We start from the raw sequence: 22,079 nt of genomic DNA on the forward strand, positions 1-22,079 counted from the left end.
AGCGAGCTACTGCTCCTCTCTTAACTTCTCCTCACTCCAGTTTCTCAGAGTGATACCATTATGACTCAGCTCTTTATGCACCTGGTTATTATAATGTTACAGTTAACCCTTTACTCTGCAGGTACTTACATCATGGGGTCAAAAATTGAAGCTCATTGCACTCATTTTTTTGACAGCTAACAGCAGGAACTGACACGGCAAGCTCAACAGCTGCCTGGAAGATGACTGGCTTGATTGCAGGTTGTACACTTTTTGCACATGTCTCTGGAGGTTTCTTGAAATATGCGTTATGCACCTATAAAGCCTAAAGATCATGTTTAAGCCCCCTCTCCCCCCACCTCGTCTCCGTATAACTGATATTGGAGTGCAATGAGTGCAAATCATTTTAGTCCTGCGTCCTGTACTAGACTTACTCTCATCTTTAGTGGGAATGGATGCCAAAGACTTTTAGATCACAATGCCTTCCCCAGCCCTATGCACTCTGGAGAGGTCAGTGATGTACTAGGATGGGTGTAGCTCTCTCTCACATGGAGATGTGACCTTCCAACATTGGGATTCTTTTGCTGATCTGTTTACACAAAATAGCCAGAGTGTTGAATCTGAAGGGCAGCTCAGTAGTTAGCACTGCTGCCTCGCAGTTTCAGGGACCCAGGTTCAATTCCGGCTTCAGGTCTGTCTGGAGTTTCTCCCCGTGTCTGCATGAGTTTCCTCTGGGTGCTCTGGTCTCCTCCCACACTCCAAAGATGTGCGGGTTAAGTGGATTGGCCATGCTAAATTGCCCCTTAGTGTCAGCGGACTAGCAGGGTAAAAACATGGGGTTATGTGGATAGGACCTGGGTGGGATTGTTGCTGGTGCAGGCTCGATGGGCTGAATGGCCTCCTTCTGTGCTGTAGGGACTCTACAAAAATTGTTTAGGAGAGGTAACTGTACAATCAGGGTGAAATAGAGCTTCTAAGTATAAGTAGCCAAAAAAACCATGAGTTATTAACTGAGTGATTTGTATTATGTTTGCAACTATGGAAGATTATTATTGCTTGATAAGACTGAATTTTTATTCACACAGGCTATTTTATCTTGCAAATGGAAATCACAAAATTTTTAGTCTTATTTCAATGTTTTTTTCAAGTTTTGCTTCCTTGCAGAGATATACATTCAAAATTCTCAACTTGTGTACGTCAGTATTTAGAAGAAAGATGTTAGACAAAAGGCTTCACACGCTTCACGGGTGTCAAATCTATTCTTGTTTCCTTCACACCCACCATACCAGAACATTTTGCAGAGTCGAGCTTTTGCATCAAAGTACCATTTTAATCTGTAGTAGTAACAGTTGCCTTCTTCATGAGGCAATGCACATATATCTAGAACAGAAAGGAATGATATAAATAAAAGAAAAATTAGTAATGAAATGGAGAAAGAAGACATACTTTTAAGAAATAGGTTTCCCCAAAGCTCACTATACATTGTACTCAAAGTAAGAAGTCTCACAACACCAGGTTAAAGTCCAACAGGTTTATTTGGAGGCAAACACACTAGGTTTCGGAGCACTGCTCCTTCGTCAGGTGAGAGGGAGATCTGTTCACAAACAGGGCACATATAGACACAAACTCAATTTACAGAATGATTGGATTGCAAGTCTTTAGAGGTAATCAAGTCTTAAGGGTACAGACAAAGTGAGTGGAGAGAGCATTAAGCACAGGCTAAAGAGATGTGTATTGTCTCCAGACAGGACAGTTGGTGAGATTTTGCAAGTCGTGAGGGTTACAGATAGTGTGGCATGAACCCAAGATCCCGGTTGAGGCCGTCCTCATGTGTGTGGAACTTGGCTATCAGTCTCTGCTCAGTGATTCTGCATGGTCATGTTTCATGAAGGCAGCCTTGGAGAACGTTTACCCGAAGATCAGAGGCCAAATGCCCGTGACCGCTGAAGTGTTCCCCAACAGGAAGAGAACAGTCTTGCCTAATTGTTGAGAAGTGATCATTCATCCGTTGTCTGAATAGGCTTCCCAATGTACCATGCCTCAGGACATCCTTTCCTGCAGCGTACATGGTAGACAACGTTGACCGAGTTGCAAGAGTATGTACCGTGTACCTGGTGGACGATGTTCTCACATGAGATGATGGCATCCATGTCGATGATCCAGCATGTCTTGCAAAGGCTGCTGTGGCAGGGTTGTGTGGTGTCGTGGTCACTGTTCTCCTGAAGGCTGTGTAGTTTACTGTGGCAATGGTCTGTTTGAGGTTGTGCAGTTGTTTGAAGGCAAGAAGTGGGGGTGTAGGGATGGCCTTGGTGAGATGTTCGTCTTTATCAGTGACACGTTGAAGGCTCCGGAGAAGATGTCGTAGCTTCTCTGCTCTGGGGAAGTGCCGGACAGCAAAGGGTACTCTGTCCCGTGTTTGCCTTCTGAGGAGGTCAGTGTGTTTTTTCAATTGATGATTCATGCGCCATATCCTGTTCTTATGAGGGCATCTTTCAGCGTCTGGATGTGTCTGTTGCGATCCTCCTCATCTGAGCAGATCCTGTGTATACGGAGGGCTTGTCCATAAGGGATGGCTTCTTTAATGTGTTTAGGGTGGAAGCTGGAGAAGTGGAGCATTGTGAGTTCATCTGTAGGCTTGCAGTACAGTGAGGTGCTGAGATGACCATCCTTAATGGAAATGCGTGTGTCCTAGATTCTAGACAGTAGTCCATGGTGAGTCTGACGGTGGGATGGAACTTGTTGATGTCATCATATAATTGTTTCAGTGATTGTTCACCATGAATCCAAAGGAAGAAAACGTCATTGGCGTATCTAGTGTATAGCATCGGTTGAAGGTCCTGTGCGGTGAAGAAGTCTTGTTCGAACCTATGCATGAAGATGTTGGCATACTGAGGTGCAAATTTGGTCCCCATGACTGTTCCGTGTGTCTGGATGAAGAACTGGTTGTTGAAGGTGAAGACATTGTGGTCCAGTAAAATTTCATCGGTATTGAGTACTGAGGCAGTTGCAGCAATGCCATCATCGTGGGGGATGCTGGTGTAGAGTGCTGAGACATCCATTGTGATGAGGAGTGTTCCTGGCTCAACTGCTCCATGTATGCTGAGTTTCTGTAGGAAGTCCGTAGCGTCGCAACAAAAGCTGGGGGTTCTTTTTACAATGGGTTTCAGGATGCCCTTGACGTAGCTGGCGCAGTTCTTACACAGGGTCCCATTGCCTGATACGATGGGACGGCCGGGTGTGTTTGCCTTGTGTATCTTCTGGAGGCAGTTGAGATCTCCAACGCGGGGAATATGTGGGATGAGAGCAAGGAGAATGCTCTGAAGGTCTAGATCAAAAGTGTTGATCAGAGTGAGTTGACAGGTGTGTTCTTTTGGTCGGATCTGTGGGTAACTGTCTGTAGCATTCCTCGTTGTTCAGTTGTTGATACACTTCTTTGCAGTAATCAGTTCTGTCCAACATGGCGATGGCCCCTCCTTTGTCTGCCGGTTTGATGACAACGTTGCGGTTGGTCTTGAGAGCGTGAATGGCGTTGCGTTGCGCTTGGGTGATGTTCGAGGCTGTCTTGAGTGTGGCTGATGAATTTGGTATCGATGCATCTCCTGATGGCTTGGGCATACATGTCCAGTCAAGAGCAGCGGCCTTCCGAGGAGTCCAATATGACTCTTTCCTCTTCGGTCGCTGCACTGTGGATTTCTGTCAGCTGTTCCAGTTCATTGGCTGTCTCATTGTGTTCGGTTACCACGACACCACACAACCCTGCCAAAGCAACTTGTGCAAGATCATCGACATGGATTATCGACACGGATGCCATCATATCATGAGAACACCATCCACCAGGTACACGGTGCATACTCTTGCAACTTGGCCAACGTTGTCTACCTGATATATTCAGGAAAGGATGTCCTGAGGCGTGATACATTGGGGAGAACATGCAGACGCTATGACAATGGATGAATGAACACCACTCGACAATCACCAGGCAAGACTTTTTTTTCCTGTTTGGAAACAGTTCAGCGGTCACGGGAATTTGGCCTCTGATCTTTGGGTAAGCATTCTCCAACGCGGCCTTCACGACACATGACAGTGCAGAGTCGCTGAGCAGAGACTGATAGCCAAGTTTCACACACATGAAAATGGCCTCAACCGTGATCTTGGGTTCATTCACACTATCTGTAACCCCCACAACTTGCCTGGACTTACAAAATCTCACTAGCTGTCCTGTCTGGGGACAATATACATCTCTTTAACCTGTGCTTAATGCTCTCTCCACTCACATTGTCTGTACCTTTTAAGACTTGATTAGCTGTAAAGACTCGCATTGTAATCATTATTTTGTAAATTGAGTTTGTGTCTTTATGTGCCCTGTTTGTGAACAGATCTCCCTCTCACCTGACAAAGGAGCAGCGCTCCGAAACCTAATGGCGTTTGCTACCAAATAAACCTGTTGGACTTTAACCTGGTGTTATGAGACTTCTTAATGTGTTTCCCCCAGTCCAACGACGGCATCCCCACATCATTGTATTCAAAGCCAGACTAATAATCCTTCTGTCAAATTAGGCTGGTTTCAATTCTAAATATTTATTGACATGAGATTGGGCCAGAAATCCTTTTCCCTCCCAGTACAGTTCAACTTCAACTCTGACCAAAGAAGGACCAGGAAATAGGTACTTGACAGGACTTCCTATGAGACCTGGTAAAGGCCAGAGTTACAGTACACAACAGTAAGGCTATTGATTCAGGAAGTGTTGAGGCCAACATTAGAGGGTTGGAAACTTGGAAGTCGTTGGTCAGAGAGATGTGACCTAGAACATAGAACATTACAGTGCAGTACAGGCCCTTCAGCCCTCGATGCCATGCCGATCTATGAAACCAATCTAAAGCCCATCTAACCTACACTATTCCAATATCATCCATATGTTTATCCAAGATGGTTTAAATGCCTTAATGTTGGCAAGCGCACTACTGTTGTGGGCAAGGCATTCCATGCTCTTGCTACTCTCCGAGCAAAGAACCTACCTCTGACATCTGTCCTATATCTATCAATCTTCAATTTAAAGCTACGTCCCCTTGTGCTAGCCATCACCATCCGAGGAAAAAGGCTCTCACTGTCCACCCTGTCTAACCCTCTGATCATCTTGTATGCCTCTATTAAGTCACCTCTTAACCACCTTCTCTCTAATGAAAACAGCCTCAAGTCCATCAGTCTTTCCTCATAAGACCTTCCCACCAGACCAGGCAACATCCTGGTAAATCTCCTCTGCAACCTTTTCAATGCTTCCACATCCTTCCTACAATGCAGCGATCAGAACTGTACGCAATACTCCAAGTGCAGCTGCACCAGAGTTTTATACAGCTGCAACATAACATCATGGCTCCTAAACTCAATCCCTCTACCAATAAAAGGTAACACACCATACGCCTTCTTAACAACCCTATCAACCTGGGTGCAAACTTTCAGGGATCTACGCACATGGACACCGAGATCTCTCTGCTCATCCACATTACCAAGTATTTTACCATTAGCCCAGTACTTTGTGTTCCTGTCACTCCTTCCAAAACGAATCACCTCACACATTTCCGCATTAAACACCATTTGCCACCTCTCAGCCCAACTCTGCAGCTTATCTATGTCTCTCTGTACTGCAACATCCTTTCGTACTGTCCACAACTCCAGCGATTTTAGTGTCATCCGTAAATTTACTAACCCATCCTTCTACACCCTCATCCAGGTCATTTATACAAATGACAAACAGCACTTGCCCCAAAACAGATCCCTGTGGTACACCACTAGTATCTGAACTCCAGGATGAGCATTCCCTATCAAACACCACCCTCCGTCTTCTTACAGCTAGCCAATTTCTCTTCCAAACCACTAAATCATTCTGTCTTCGAATCTGGCCCTTTGAAATGAAGTGACCTCCTGATGAACTCACTCAGTGACCAGGATATTGGAATAATTCATGGAATTGTTGGCCTGTGAACACTATGATCCATAATCTTCAGAGAATTGATCAGCATCGGAACCAGTGCCAGAGAAAATGGGAACATTAGAACAGAAGGTGGCACAGTGGTTGTTAGCACTGCTGCCTCACAGCACCAGGGACTCAGGTTCAATTCCCGGCTTGGGTCACTGTCTGTGTGGAGCTTGCACATTCTCGCTGTGTCTGCATGGGTTTCCTCCGGGTGCTCTAGCTTCTCCCCACATCCAAATATGTGCAAGTTAGGTGGATTGGCCATGCTAAGTTGCCCCATAGTGTCAGGGGGACTAGCTAGGGTAAATGCATGGGGTCATGGCGATAGGACCTGGGCGTGGTTGTGGTTGGTGCAGACTCGATGAATCAAATGGCCTCCTTCTGCACTGTAGGATTCTATGATCTGTGAGCTCTATTTCTCTTTATTAACTTTCAGCACCAAAGAGAAGGACAGCTCCCCACACTGGATAACCACTCCACTGATACCTATTGAACTTGTGTGGCTCTGACAAATAGTCATCCGGACTCAACGTTGGCTCTATTCTCTCTCCACAGATGCTATCAGACCTGCTGAGATTTTCCAGCATTTTCTGTTTTTGTTTCAGTATCCACTATATTTTGCTTTTATCTTATGAATTTGCACGAGTCTTGTTTAACTGCCTGGATTCTTCTTTCATGTGTCTATCACCTCGTGATTGAGTACCAATGATGAATTGGATAATCTTTCAAACGGTTTAATGGTGTCCTCCTTCATTGTATGATTGCAATGCATAAGTTAGGAAATTACTGGTTTGTAGATCTGCAAGGATTTCTATGGGGTAAAATGAACAGCTCTTAATCCTATGTTTTCTGGAGGAGTCATTAATTTCTTGTTCAAATATGCATGTGGTTTTTAATACAAAAGGCTCCTGCCAATTCGCCAGCATATAAACTAGAGCACAATAAAATGTGCAAGGCACGTCAGGAGTGCTACACAACTGAATGTTATCTTCACTGCCATAGGGAGTGAGCTGATGAAACAGGCTGTCCATCCATTATATAAAATACATTCCTGTTGATCAATTTCAATAGAAAATAATAACCAGATGGGGATCTATAGTGACATAGGTATTAGACTCATCTAGTCACCACCCAAAGTAGTTATTACTCGTACAGTTTTCCTTTTGACTCTGTCACTAGATCAGGATTAGTCATTTTTTTATTTCTGGGAGGTTAGATTTCAGGTTTGTGTGACAATATAAAATGTGACAGTGAATCGGCAGTCTAATTTACTCCAATTTTATGCCAGTTTTTATTTCAGTCAGGAGAGGTGTAATATAGGCGGCTGATGTTATGCTGTCACTTTGGGCCTTATTGTACCATTTTAATTCTAAGTGCTGGGTGGGCTTGAAACTGGGAGTGCTTCAATTCTGACTTTTAGACTTGTTCTCAGGCGCCCTCATATGCACTCTGCCTGAAAAAATAGCAGCGCTTCTGAATTGCACTGCAGAAGCCTGTGGATGCTTAACATGCCCAAAAATACTGCAGCTCCGATTGGAGCCTTCAACTGTGCATGCGCTGTAGAAAAGCAGATAGATAAGTGCTCCCCTGCCACATCGCTCCCAGGCCAGAAAATGCCTCCACCGTCCCCCACAGATATTGCCCCACTCCCACATTACTGACCCCTTCTCCCCACCCTCACAGCATTACTTATTCCTCCATGCCCGCTACCCAGACCGATTGTGACCCCTCCCTTGCCTCTTTCCCCACCACTGATCACATGCAGAGTGGCAGTGGATCACCCTCACCTCCCCCCCTTCCCCCCCCCGATCACACGCAGAGTGGCAGTGGACCCACCCCCCCTCCACACCCCGTCTCCCCCCCCCCCACCAGAGGGCCATCTGATCCACCTCCCTCTCCACACCCCCCCACTTCCCCCCGCCAGCCGATCTGAGTCAGAGAGCCACCAGAAGCTCAGAACTTACCTCCTGAGAAGCTGGAGGGCCTGAATCGGACCTTTGCGGACCATGTCTGCTTCACGCAGGATCTGGACGGGCAAACATGGTGGTAAAGGGGGGGAAGTGCTGGTGTCAGTTTTGGCGTGCAGCCCATTAAGTCAATTTCGATGCGTGCAAATGCATTTAAACTGACATCGCACCCCTTTTGGGCGTGCTCCTGATGGCAGCCATTTTCAGTGAATGGTAAAAGGGGAACGGGTGCGGATCGCGCTACTCACCTCATGCCTGACTTCATCAAGTTCTTGTGCCTGAAAATGGGCGCAACCTGATGGTAAAATCGGGCCCCGCGGAGTCAACATTTTTCTCTATCTTTAGAACAACATGGCTGTTTAATATTATTGCCCACCCTGTAAAAATGATTTCCTTGGAGCCCAATCAAAGTTACACCTGGAGGAAAAAAACAATGATCCCGTCTTTGTCACGTTTTTGACAGTGTGGAATGCCGCTGAGGAAGATAACCTTTCTCTTCACTCCAACTGATTATTTCCATGTCTTAATACTGGCACAGAGCAGGCTCAGGGAGAGACAGGCAAGGACCCAGATGATTTGCTTGTTCCATGAGCGTTTGAAAGTGGCGGCACGGTGAGACAGTGGTCAGCACTGCTGCCTCATAGTGCCAAGGACCAAGGTTCAATTCTAGCCTTGGGTTACAGATTATGGGGTGAGGTACTTCTCTTTGACTGGTTCGGTGTTAGTTCGTGTGGGGGCAGGGGGGGCGCTGAGTCCACCTTGCTTTATAACATTTGCACGTTCTTCCTGTGTCTGTGTGGGTTTCCTCCGGGTGCTCTGGTTTCCTCCCACATGCCAATGATGTGCAGGTTAGATTGATTGGCCATGCTGAATTGCCCCTTTAGTGTCAGGGAGATTAGCAGGATTAATGCATGGGTTACAGGGATAGGGCCAGGGTGGGATTGTTTTTAGTACAGGCTCAATGGATCAAATGGTCTCTTTCTGCACTGTAGGAATTCTATTCTCCTATCATTCTAAGTGAAATCAAGCTGGTGTATTGCACTACCTGTGGCAATGAAGGTCACCATTGTTAGCAGTCTTACTCACTGTCCATGGAGGATACCTGAGGAGTTGGACACCTTGACTCATAAAACACCATGCCTTGACTTTGGTGCATCTGGCTGGGGACTGGGACATCTTCAGGTTTTCTGGTCTTGTGCTGCCAGAGGTCAAGGACACTTTAACTCACCAGTGCCATTTCCATGGTGTATGTTTAAACACCAGCTCAATCCTAGCTATATCGACGAACAGGTAAGGGGGATGGAAGTCGGGATACCCAACAGTAAGAGACAGCTGTTGGGAATATGAGGGAAAGGATCTTGGCCTTGAGGTTTTTGAGGATTTTCAAGGACATTTGAGGCTCTGGTGTCGGGTGCTAATTGGAGAACAGATTGGGGAGAGGAGGTAATAAAAACTCGAGATAGCAAAGAAGCAAAGTTTCCTCGGGAGGACTGGTGGGGGTGGGGAGCGGGGGGGGAGGTGGGGGGGGTGCGGTTGGCAAGGCTGTGAGTCAGAGGTATATTCCTGTCACTTTTGGCCCTCAGGAAATCTAAATTTTATAATTTAGAAGTAGGAGCTCATCTTTCTCTTGGTGCAATGCCTGGGAGGAGTTGACCTTATTGGGAAGCTATCACTGTTCTGCTGCTCCGTCTAAGATTGCTTTTGTGTTCAGACTGTAATCAGCGATAATCTCACAGGGGGAAAGGAAAATGTTTTCATAGAATCATAGAATCCTACAGTGCAGAAGGAGGCCAATCAGCCTATTGGGTCTGCACCGACCACAATCCACCCAGACCCTATCCCCTTAATCCCAAGCATTTACCCTAGCTAGTCACCCTGACACTCAGGGGCAATTTAGTACGGCCAATACACTTAACCAACACATCTATGAACTGTGGGAGGAAACCGGAGCACCCAGCTGAAATCCATGCAGACACTGGGAGAATGTGCAAACTCCACACAGACAATGACTTAAGCCAGGAATCGAACCCAGGTCCATGGTGCTGTGTGGCAGCAATGCTAACCATTGTGCCACCATGTTGCTAGCTTTTTAATAGTCCTTGTCTATCCAGCTTCTCCTTAGAACTCAGAATCCTGCAGTGCAGAAGGAGGCCATTTGGCACAGAGGGAGATCATTCAGCCCTTTGAGGCCCCTTCACTAATGGGTTTACCATTTTGGATAATGGTGATGAATGCAGTCAGAGCCAAGTTTGTGGTATTTTACGCAATTCAGCTGTACCAAGAAGAGGGGAGGAACAATAGTGATACGGAATTTGTTAGAGGATCAGACTGGCGTTTTTGTGGCTTTACTTGTGACTTCAGGATATTATGTTGCCTCCCTAGCGCCAGGATCAAGGATGTCATGGAGTGATTGCAGGACATTTTTTCTGAGGAAGGGTGAACAGCCAGATGTTGTGGTCCATTTTGGTACCAATGATTTAGCTAGGAAGTTAGATAAGTTTGTGAAAGCAGATTTTATGGAGCTGGGAAGGAGATTGTAAAGCAGGACTTTTGAAGTTATAATTTAGGATTATTTGCTGTCTATCATGCTGGTGAACATAGAAATGGGAGAATTGAGTGATTGAACTCGTGGCTGGTGAAGGAAGGAAGGCATTAGATTGCTGAGGCATTGGGACTGGTCCTGAGGTGGGTGGGACCTGTACAAGATGGACAGGCTGAATCTTACAAGGACTGATACTAACATCCTCACAGATTTGCTGAAGATGTTGGGGAAGGTTTAAATTTGATTGCCAGGAGGATGGCAGGGAACTCAGATTCAAGATAAGCAAACTGAAATTGGAAAAAAAGAGAAGGCAGACAAAGCATGCGCAAGCATCAAATAGGATCAGAATAGAGAATAAAAGCAGAATAAAAGGTACTGTGTCCAAATGCATGTAGCATTCACAAAAAGATTGATTATTTGAATGCACAAATTGAGGTAAACGGTTGTGATTTAATTGCAATTATAGAGGCATGGCTACACATGGATGAAGATTGGGAACTGAATACCCAAATATTTTCAGCATTTAGGAGGGAAAGTCAAAAAGGAATAGGATGAGGCAGCACTCTTAGAGACAAGATCAGTGCATTAGCAAGAGAGGGTCTTAAATCAAAGGATCAAGACGTAGAATCAGTCCATGTCCAAATGCAGCAAGAACTAGACAACATCCAGGTTTGGGCTGACAGATAGCAAGTAACATTCAAGCCACACAAGTGCTAGGCTTTGACCATCTCCAATGAGAGAGAATCTAACCATTGCCCCTTGACACTCAATGGCATTATATTCATTGAAGCTACATCCTGGGGGTTGCCATTGTCCAGAAACAGAACAACTAGCTGTATAAATACTGTGGCTTCAAGAAGTCAGAGACTAGGGATGCTGTGGCAAGTCAGTCAGCTCCTGACTGCCCAAAGCCTGTCTAACATGGGGTAGTGTGCACCATGTCCCAGTCCAGGGAGAAAGAATGGCAACCAGCGGATAGGGTGTATTTGGATTTTCAGAAGGCTTTTGATAAGGTCTCACACAGGAGGTTAGGAAATAAAAGTATGCGCATGGGATTGGGGGAAATATACTTGTTAGCAAACAGAAAGCAGAGTAGGAATAAATAGTTCATTCTCAGGATGGGTCACAGCAAGGATCAGTGCGAGATTACAGCTGGTCACAGTCTAAGTAAATGATTTGAACAGGTTTGGGTGGAAGTCAAAAGCAAAGACTTCAGTCTTTCTAATGCATAAACATATGGGCCTGGATTCTCTCAAAAAAATTCCCCATCACATAAGAACATAAGAACATAAGAAATAGGAGCAGGAGTAGGCCATCTGGCCCTTCGAGCCTGCCCCGCCATTCAATAAGATCATGGCTGATCTGTTGTGGCTCAGTTCCACATTCCCGCCCTCTCCCCATAACCCTTAATCCCCTCTCTTATCAAAAACCCATCAACCCGCGTCTTAAAAATACCCTGATTGCCCTCTTTTCTCCATCTGCCTGTGATCCCAAATACTGGAAAGCAGTGGGAACTCCTGACCTCCACCAATCACCCCCACAAAAGGCTTCCCTCTGGCCTAGTGGGCAGTGCCAAGGTGCCTGGTGGGCAGTGTCAGAATGGCACTGACCAAAGAGCTCCCCCCTTACCCTCTGACCTCCTAGGGGGCCTCCCTAGCCTCTGTTCCCTCTAGTGGGGTCAGCCACCAGTTCCCTGTTCATGGAAGCAGGAGTAATCCCTCCTGGGGTGAACCACTCTTGGTTGGGGGAATGGGAGAGACGCTAGAGTCCCGGGCCTGCTAATAAAATGAAAATGAAGATTTCCATACGCTAATCAGCTCCGCACCAATGATGCTGGAAATCCTCAGCTGGGAGACTGTGGCGCCCAGTGAGAAGCCCACAAAATGGCTTCCGCTGGTGCCTCCTGGCCCACTCTGCTGCTCGAGCAGTGCTGCGGGCTGGGAGAATCGTCTCCATGAAAACCTGGCTCCTCTGAGAGAGAAGTAGGTTCAGAAGTTTGGCAGGAGAGAATGGAAGAAATAAGAGATGGATCACATTGAAAAGATGAGTACAATGAGAATGAGGAATTAGGAGCAGGAGTAGACAATTCAGCCCTCCGAGACCACTCCGCCATTTAGCGTGATCATAACTGATCCCATCCTGGTCTTGTCTTCACTTGCCTGCCTGCTCCCCATCGCTCTTTATCTCGCTTTTCATCAGAAACATGTCTATTTTTTCTCTTGAATGTGGTGATTGATTCTGCCTCCACTGCACTCCGGGGCAGTGAGTTTTCACACATTCACAACCCTCTGAGAGAAGTAGTTTCTCCTCATCTCGGTTTTGAACCTGCCTCCTCTCGCTCGATGGGCTCAATTTTACCATTTCGGTCTTGGTAAATTCGGGCGTGAAGCCATTAACACGATCCGCACCCGCTTCCGGGCTGATGCCCACTTTACCAAGGTCCAAAAATGGCCGTGATCCAATAAATTGAATTAATGGGCCACCCGCCCAACTTTACCAGCATTTCCCCCATTCCTGTGTTCGCACGTCCAGATTCAGCGTGGAACAGATACGCTCGGCAAAGGTCTGTTCCAGGTGCTCCAGATCCTGAAGAGGCAAGTTCAGAGCTTCCAACGGCCCGCTAACTCAGATCGGTGGTGGGTGGAGGGGGGGGGGTGGTGGTGGGGGGAGCGGGTCAGATAGTTCTCTTGTAAGGGGGGGGGGTGAACAGGGAGGAGGGGGGACAGGTCAGATATATCTCTGGTGGGGGGGAGAGAGGAGTGGGCTGGTGGGGGTGGGGGGGGGACAGGTCAGATATATCTCTGGTGGGGGGGGGGAGAGAGGAGTGGGCTGGTGGAGGGGGGGGCGAACAGGGAGGAGGGGGGGACAGGTCAGATATATCTCTGGTGGGGGGGAGAGAGGAGTGGGCTGGTGGAGGCGAACAGGGAGGAGGGGGGACAGGTCAGATATATCTCTGGTTGGGGGGGAGAGAGGAGTGGGCTGGTGGAGGGGGGGGGCGCGAACAGGGAGGAGGGGGGGACAGGTCAGATATATCTCTGGTGGGGGGGAGAGAGGAGTGGGCTGGTGGAGGCGAACAGGGAGGAGGGGGGACAGGTCAGATATATCTCTGGTGGGGGGGGAGAGAGGAGTGGGCTGGTGGGGGCGAACAGGGAGGAGGGGGGGACAGGTCAGATATATCTCTGGTGGGGGGGAGAGAGGAGTGGGCTGGTGGAGGCGAACAGGGAGGAGGGGGGGACAGGTCAGATATATCTCTGGTTGGGGGGGGGAGAGAGGAGTGGGCTGAGGGAGGACAGATCATTGTCTGGTGGGGGGGGGTGGTGGGGAACAGGGAGGCCTGATCATTTTTGGTCGGGGGCGGGGGGAGCAGTGGGGAGGAGCAGGCTTGATCATTCTCGGGACGGGTGGGGGGGCCCGATCATTCTCTTGGGTGGGTGGAGGCCTGGTCGTTCTCGGCGAGGGGGTGGGGCAATCATTCTCTGGGGGGGGGGGTGGGGAGGCCCGATCATTCTCTGGGTGGGGGTGGGGGTGGGGGGGGGGGGGGCAGATGGATCTCTGGTGGGGTGGGGGGGGGGACTGCTGCCTCTTTGCGGGTGATCGGTTGGGGGGAAAGGGAGGCAGAGAGTCATGACCGGGCTGGATAGCAGGGCGGGCGTACGGTTGGCTGGATAAGGAGACAGTTATGTTGTGGGGTGGGGCAATATCTATGGGGGCCATCGCTCCTGCTTTTCGCTCCTAGGCCACTTTATCCACATTTTGCAGCCAGGAAGTGATGTGACGGGGGCGTGTTTTTCAAATTCTTCTCTCACTGCGCAAGCGCAGTTCAAAGCTCTGATCAAACCAGTAGCGTTTCGGACGCAATAAACCCCACCCACAGCGCAATTCAGACCCGCGATTTCTTTTTCAGGCGAACAGCATACGGGGGTGCCTGAGAGCGGCTTTCTAAGTCGGATCTGAATTGCGCCCAGATTCAGCACTTAGAATCAAAATGGTTAAATCAGGCCCTACGTATATGACCTCTTGTTCTGGACTGTTCCTCGAGAGGGCAAACATCTGTTCAAGCTGCTTTATCATTTTACACACCTCAATCAGGTCTCGCCCCTTATTCTTCAGTACTCCAGCGCTTACAAACCCAAGCTATTCAACCGTTTCTCGTGTATCAGCCCTTTCATTATTATAGAATCCTAAAGTGCATTTGGCCCATCGAGACTGCACTGAACACAATCCCACCCAGGCTCTATCCCTGTAACTCCATGCATTTACCTTAACTAACGTCCCTGACACTAAGGGACAATTTAGCATGGCCAATCCACCTAACCCGCACATTTTTAGAATGTGGGAGGAAACCCATGCAGACACAGGGAGAACATGCAAACTTCACACAGACTGTGATCCAACTTGGGAATCGAACCTGGATCCCTCGCGCTGTGAGGCAGCAGCGCTCACCATTGTGCCACCCTGCTGCCTGATGTCTGGAATCAATCTGACAAATCTTCTTTGAACTGCCTCCAGTGCCACCACATCCTTCCTCAAGTAAGGAGATCAAAACTGGACACATTACTCCAGATGTGGTCTCACCAATGCCTTATACATTTGTAACACCTCTTTACTTTTAAAATCCAGTGTTTTTGCACTAAATGGCAAGATTCCATTGGAGAGAAGTTGCAAAATGACAGTGTTTTGGGATTATGATGGGAAAATGATTTAGAGAAAGAAATCTTTCAGCACATCTCAATCTTCCAGAACAATAATCCTACCATTTTATCCTTATCCCTTCGGCAGTCATCTGAATGATAACATATGGAAACTGCAGCTCTTCCTTAGTACTGCCCTGCTAGTCTTAAACATGCACACAAATTCCTTTGGAATCTATTACTTCCTGGCCCAGAGAACTGACAACTGATGCAAACATACTGTGGATTATAAAGGGATTTGTAGAACGGAGGTCAGATAATAAAAAGTTCTAAAATATCCTTTGATGTCAATGAAGGAAAAATAAATGATTAAATGTCTCTGGGTTAACATTTGTTGTTACAAAGGGAGGATTATTACTGTACTTGTAACATCAATCATCAAAGGCGAATGAGCTTCACTGTATTTGAAATATTTATATCACAGGAAAGTGATCATTACTGCATTTGTAATGTTGAAGCTTTTGTATGTCAGTTCTTTGTGTACAGAGCAAGGGCAGGATTTTCCAGCACCTCCCACCAGCAGGATCTTTCAGTCCCACAGAGATTAAATGGCTTGCCGCATCCACCGCAAGGGAGACGGCTGCGACGGGGCTGGAAAATCCCAACCTGCCGCCTGTATTTTTATTAACTAAAGGAGAACGACCATACCTTCAGATATCAGCTTTCCTTGAATACAGCTCATTTCTCAGACACTGTCATCTAAATCAACGAGAACACATTCAGGAATGTATTTAAACATCTGTGGAACTTCCTCAAAGGATGTGGATGCTGAGGGAGCTTTCAATAAATTTTTGGAGGTAAATCAAGCATATACAGCATAGGTGGGTAAAATGATTTGAGGTACAGATCAGCCACAATTGAAGGGCAAAGCAGGCCTGAGGGGCTGAATGGGATCCTCCGATGTACTGACGATTTTCTTTATTACTTACCACTCATACCGGGTCTGGCTTCCTCCGTGTTTTGCATGATATCTACTCTGTAATGCGAAGATCATACATTAGCCACTAGAGTATACTGACATTAATGTTCAATGTCTGGCAGTAAGCATCTATAAGACGTACCGTTTTGTTTTAGCAGAACTTCTGGTTTCCCCTATTCCCTGAAATTTTCTTCCTCTGCACTCCTTCTGTAGAGCTGCAGATGGATAATTGTTGGTTTCCTCTGTCAAATTAGAAACAAATGTTCTCTTTACTGAAATCAAAGTAACTGAGTCTGCTTGAGAATAAAACCTGAGGTAGAATTTCATGAATTACTCCATTCAGAGAGAAATTCATAGAATTCTTACAGCGCAGAAGGAGGCCATTTGGTTCATTGAGTCTGCACAGACTCTCCAACAGAGCAGCTCACGCAGGCCCAACACCCCCACCCCATTCCCTTAACCCTTCATATTTACCCTGAGCTACGCATCTTGGGATACTAAGGGGCAATTTGGCATGGCCAATTCACCTAACACACCTTTGGACTGTGGGAGGAAACCGGAGCACCCAAGGGAGAATGTCTGTGCAGAGTTTGCAATCCTAAGGCTGGAATTGAACTTGGGTCCCCGGCGCTGTGAAGAAGCGGGGCTACGCTCTGCCAATGTGCCCGATTAAGAAATGACACGGGAAGAGATTGTTTCTATTTCACAAAGATCTATGGTGAACAATTTTAAGTTCCCATCGGACAGAAGATCGTCGTGTTTTGAAACATGTCATGAAAGTTTACTGCACTTCCGTCATGATTTAAATATCAATAGGAAAGCAAGTGATTTAGCGGCGCGGGACAGCATTAATGAGGCAGCTTTCTTCAGTTGTCTGAGGCACCAGCCAGTGACTTTTACCCGCTCTCTATATTCACATTATATGGCCAATTGTAGATTATCAGCATGATGGATTGGAAAGCATGAGCAATAAGAGGGATGAGCAGCCAGCACAGATAGACAAATTATCGTCCCAATCAATGCTTTAAGTGAAAAAAAGAGAGAAGGGAATGTATTTTAACAATAAACCGACCCATGTACCTCTGCCATGAGGCAGAGTTAGAGATGATGCTGCTTTGGATTTTGTTAGTCCCAGCATAATGCCTGCATTTGATCAATGCAAAAGGTGGTACACTGGTTAGCACAACTGCCTCACAGCGCCAGGGACCTGGATTCGATTCCCGGCTTGAGTCATTTATTTGCGAGGAGTTTGCACATTCTCCCTGTGTCCGCATGGGTTTCTTCTGGGTACTCTGGCTTCCTCCCATAGTCCAAAGATGAGCAGGTTAGGTGGATTGGCCATGATAAATTTCCACTTAGTGTCAGGGGGATTAGCAGGGTAAATGCATTGGGTTACAGGGATAGGGGCTGGGTGGGATTGTAGTCAATGCAGACTTGATGGGCTGAATGACCTCCTTCTGCACTGTGGGGATTCTATGATTTCCTGGTGTTGCAATATATAAATGTTTCTACCCCAATTGCATGCACCGCTTTACCAGGGGTAGAAAATAAATTTAACCCTTCCCACTGCTACTTAAGGCCTTAGAATGTCCCCACTGTTAATCCAAGCACAGTGAAGTTTTGCAGGTGCCACAGTGGTTAGCACTGCTGCCTCACAATGCAGGGACCCAAATTCGATTCTAGCTTTGGGTCACTGCCTGTGTAGAGTTTGCACATTCTCCCTGTGTCTGCATGGGTTTCCTCTAGGTGCTCTGCTTTCTTCCCACAATCCAAAGATATACAAGTTATGGGGATTGGCCATGCCAAAATTGCCCCTTAGTGCCCAAGATGTGTAGATTAGGTGGATGAGCCATGATAAATGTCAAGGGGTTAGGGTGTGGCAGAGAGCCTGGTTAAGACACTCTGTGAGAGTCGGTGCAGACACGATGGGCTGAATGGCCTCCTTCTGTGCTGTAGAATTCTATGATATTACTTGAAATGGGTTGGGGATCCGTGGGAAGTTGGTGGGCTAGTCGCTCATTGTTGTAATATGCCTTTAAGGATAGCTGCATGCCAATACCAGAAAGAAAGTTTGTCATGTAGTCCAATCTCAGTTCGCTGTCAGATGTATGGAAGTATTTATGCCATTGATATTTTCACTGAAGTAAAATTGATGTGGATAACGTCTCTGCTTAATTTTCACAGTAGCAGCTAACATTGGCCATGCGCTCGCTTGAAATATTTATTCATTTACATTCAATTTATAATAACTGGATTATATTTGTACTGTTGCGTTATGGGGGACAGACACTACACAATGTCTGGTCTTTCTTTATCTTTCAGCTTTTCATTAGATCATTACTGCACTTACTTTAGATTACTACAGCACTTACTTGCCAGGTTTTTCAGAAAAGCCGTTGAAAACTTTTGTGCATATTCCATTTCCTTTTGCAGAACTCTGTCCAGACGAACTAAATGTTGATCAGAAGGAGAACTAACAAACTCCTCCAGGACTGTGACATTAGTTACCTCCCCAAGGGCCAGCGCAAGCATTCTGAAACCATTACATTTGGCTTCTCGTGATGTTTGCAATAATTTCTTCTCATTAAGACCTGTTTCCCCTGAGAGTATTGTAAAGATAACTTTATAAGTTTGCTGATTTGTGAGGTTCGAGAAGAAATTCTTCATGCTCCATTCAATGGTGCTGCCAATGCCAGAGGGGCCCTCTTGCTGACTGAACGAGTCCTGGATGTGTCTCTTCTTCAGGGTTTTTGTAGGGTAATCCAGAACCTCCAACTCCAGGCTTAATGGACCTTCCCCATACCTGGAAGTGGAATTTGGGGTGTGCTGTAACACAGCCACCCGGGGATGAAGATCAGAGGCTTTTGGTTCTGAGGAATTTACAAACTCGTTAACCATAACGTTTAAGAAATGCTGAACTGTTTCAGATTGTTCAGTTCCCATTTGCTGCAAGTCACCAACAACGAAAGCTACTTCCAGGTTTTCTGGAATAGGAATGGGGGGGGTCTCTCTTGGGCAGTCAACCTGTAGGTCACACACATCTGTAAAAGAAGATTCCATATTTAATTTCTGCTGAACAACTTTGGTGCATGTAATTTTGTCAATAGAGTTGGTTTCTCACACAAACAGAATTTCGAAAGAATTCAACATTTTGAACCAAATAATTTCATTTCTATCTCATAAAACTTTAAACGTGGGCGTTCAAGACAAATATAATTTTCAGATGAATTGAGGTTGGAGAGCAGGGACAATATGTCTAGAGTAAGTCAGCATCAATCATTTTCCTTTTTGAACGTATGTGTTCTGGTCCTCTATTTCCATTAGAAGTTGCTATGTCAATATTTATAATGTAAGACAGCTGCATAAACATGTAATTTAACCCTTTCACTGGTAAAGCACCTCCACTGGTGGAATTGTGAATTACAGTGTGCTAAGTTGTGATCAATTGCGTCAAAGTCAAGAAGGATGAGGAGGGGTAGTTCACCCTGATCACAGAGTCTCAGATCAAAAATCTGCCTAACTTAGCTCTGAATATATTCAATGTCCTGCAGCCACTACTGCTCCATGTGGTAGAGAATTCCAAAGACTAATAACCTGTGCGAGATGAAATTCCTCCTCATCCGAGTCTTAAATCTGAGAGCCCCTCCCATTTCAAACCATGCCCTTTATTTCTAGATTCCCCCCTTGAGGGGCAACATTCTCTTAGCATCTACCATGCAAACCCTTGATAAGTGTTTAACATGGTACTGCCAGATGTGGCAATGGATAGTTAAACCTTTTATCTGCCAAAACTTTCACATCTGGGGACAACAAAAGTTTTAATGCATGTGAACATAAGGACTTTATTATGTAATACATGTGATAAATCATACCACGGCACAAAGTGCATTGTTGGATTCGAAGTAATTGCTCTTGTGATGCTTGCTGCTGTCTTGGCAACACGACCACTGCATTCTAATGTAAAGGAATGAGAAGCAAATCCAAATTTAGAAACTATTAAAACAAACTATCCACGCTTGTGAGCGTAACAATGTAATTCAGTAACAGGAACACAATGGAAAACCTTGCCTATAAAGTTTCCGTAGAGTCCTAGGGAAACACACCTTTCTAAGTAGGCAAGAAGGACACCAACGGGGGTCCTTCTTTGAATATACAAATGGGGTTTGGCAGAAGTCATTTGGGACTAAGCGCTATTTTAACCATGGATCTGAGCATGGAAATGCTTGCAGCTTTCTCTCCAGGCCATTCTAGCAGGAAGGGGAATCTGGGCCAAAGAGGATTTGGGATCAAATTCCAAAACAGCAGCTAGTGGAAGTTGAATTCAATTAATCAATCTGGAATATTAATCTGGTCTCAGCAGCACTGGCCAGTGCAACTATCATCTGTTGTTGTAAAAACCCATCTGGTTCACGAATGTCATTTAGGGAAAGAAATCTGCAGTCCTGACCCAATCTGAACTATGTGCGACGCCAAGAGCCTTAATGTGATTGACCCTGCAATGGCCCAGCAAATCACTCAGTTCAAGGGGCAATTAAGGATGGGCAACACATGTTGGCCTTGCCAGTGATGCCCGAATCCCATGAAACAATAAGAAAGAAGGGAGCCAGATGAGGCTGAAGGAGCTGACAGTTGTTCTTCACCTCCAGCACCTATAATGACCCCAGGTTCAGTGAGATATTCCTGCAGGGGTGAGTGTCAGCCAAGAATGGCTGATTTGCTTGTTTAAAGTGCCGATTGCCTTTCATGTTTCTACCAGTCTGACCTCCCGCTAGGCAGTCCCTCCCCGGGGGTAAATTGTTGTGAATTGTCCCCCTTTCTCCCCATTGTCAACAGGTTAGATAGACAGAATCCTACAGTGCAGAAGGAGCCATTCAGCCCATCGCATCTGTACCAACCACATTCCCACCCAGGCCCTATCCCCATAACTCCGTGCATTTACCCTAGCCAATCCCCCTGACATTAAGGAGCAATTTAACATGGCAATCCACCTAACCCACAAATCTTTGGACTGTGGGAAGAAACCAGAGCACCCGGAGGAAACCCATGCAGACACAGGGAGAATTTGCAAACTCCATGCAGGCAGTGATCCAAGCCGGGATCGAACCCTGGTGCTGTGAGGCAGCAGTGCTAACCATGGCGCCACAAGTCGCCCCTATGTTGCCAACATTGTACTCAATGTGGGAAATGTTACTGGAGGCAGGAATATGTCGACACACTGGCCAATGTTGGTGTACTAGCTTTTGCATCTAAACAGCCCACCTCCATACCTGGAAACCCAAATGCCTCCAAATTAGTCTGCACCTGTGACCCCACTGCCCCCCCCCAATCCCCCCCCACCCCCATCCCCCACTGTCCCCACTCATTTTCATTCCTTGACAGTGATCTAATGGAATGTACTCTATGGAGTGTTCATTATAGACATGCCTGATTCTCACTGCAATGATTTCAGTGGAACTGAATGATGCAGGCTCAGTGCCACGAGGCAATGTTGTTGTGAATTGTCCCCCTTTTATTTACCACATGCACCTTTCCACCAGCCTTTGGTGAACAGTGATCTGCACTGGCAATGGTTGGGACTGGTGGTGGGGATGAGGGTGGAACACCAGAATATTTCTCTCTCGATAAGGGTACTGAGGCCAACTGTGGTACCAGTTACTGTGATCTTAACATCCCACTCTTACCAACTTTCACAGATGCACCATAGAAAGCATTCTTTCTGTATCACAGTTTGGTGCTCTGCCCAAGACCACAAGAAACTACAAAGCCCAGTGCATCATGCAAACAAGCCTCCCATCCATTGACTCTGTCTAAACTTCCGCTGCCTCAGAAAAACAGCCAGCATAATTAAGGATCCCACGCATTCTGGACATTCTCTCTTCCACCTTCTACCATTGGGAAAAAGAGATACAAAAGTCTGAGGTCACGTACCAACCGACTCAAGAACAGCTTTATCATTGCTGCCTTCAGACTGTCGAATGGACCTATCTCGTATTAAGCTGGTCACCCTAG

General features: G+C 46.5%; 1 protein-coding gene across 1 annotated transcript in view; it reads right to left on the reverse strand.

The window, feature by feature from the left end:
• Nucleotides 1–994: 994 nt before the first annotated feature.
• The window catches only part of LOC145357733 (collagen alpha-6(VI) chain-like), a 151,727-nt gene continuing 130,642 nt past the window's right edge, over nt 995–22,079 (reverse strand). Inside the window, exons 40-44 of the mRNA XM_080211174.1 lie at nt 19,943–20,024; nt 18,443–19,111; nt 16,213–16,312; nt 16,081–16,127; nt 995–1,359 (exon numbers count right to left, since the gene is read on the reverse strand). Of these exons, the coding sequence (XP_080067300.1) occupies nt 1,184–1,359; nt 16,081–16,127; nt 16,213–16,312; nt 18,443–19,111; nt 19,943–20,024 (1,074 nt within the window). The 3' untranslated portion in view covers nt 995–1,183. The remainder of the gene's footprint in view (nt 1,360–16,080; nt 16,128–16,212; nt 16,313–18,442; nt 19,112–19,942; nt 20,025–22,079) is intronic.

This window comes from Carcharhinus amblyrhynchos, chromosome 2 (assembly GCF_965287045.1).
Source record: "Carcharhinus amblyrhynchos chromosome 2, sCarAmb.v2.hapA, whole genome shotgun sequence".
Classification (NCBI taxonomy): Eukaryota; Metazoa; Chordata; class Chondrichthyes; order Carcharhiniformes; family Carcharhinidae; genus Carcharhinus; species Carcharhinus amblyrhynchos.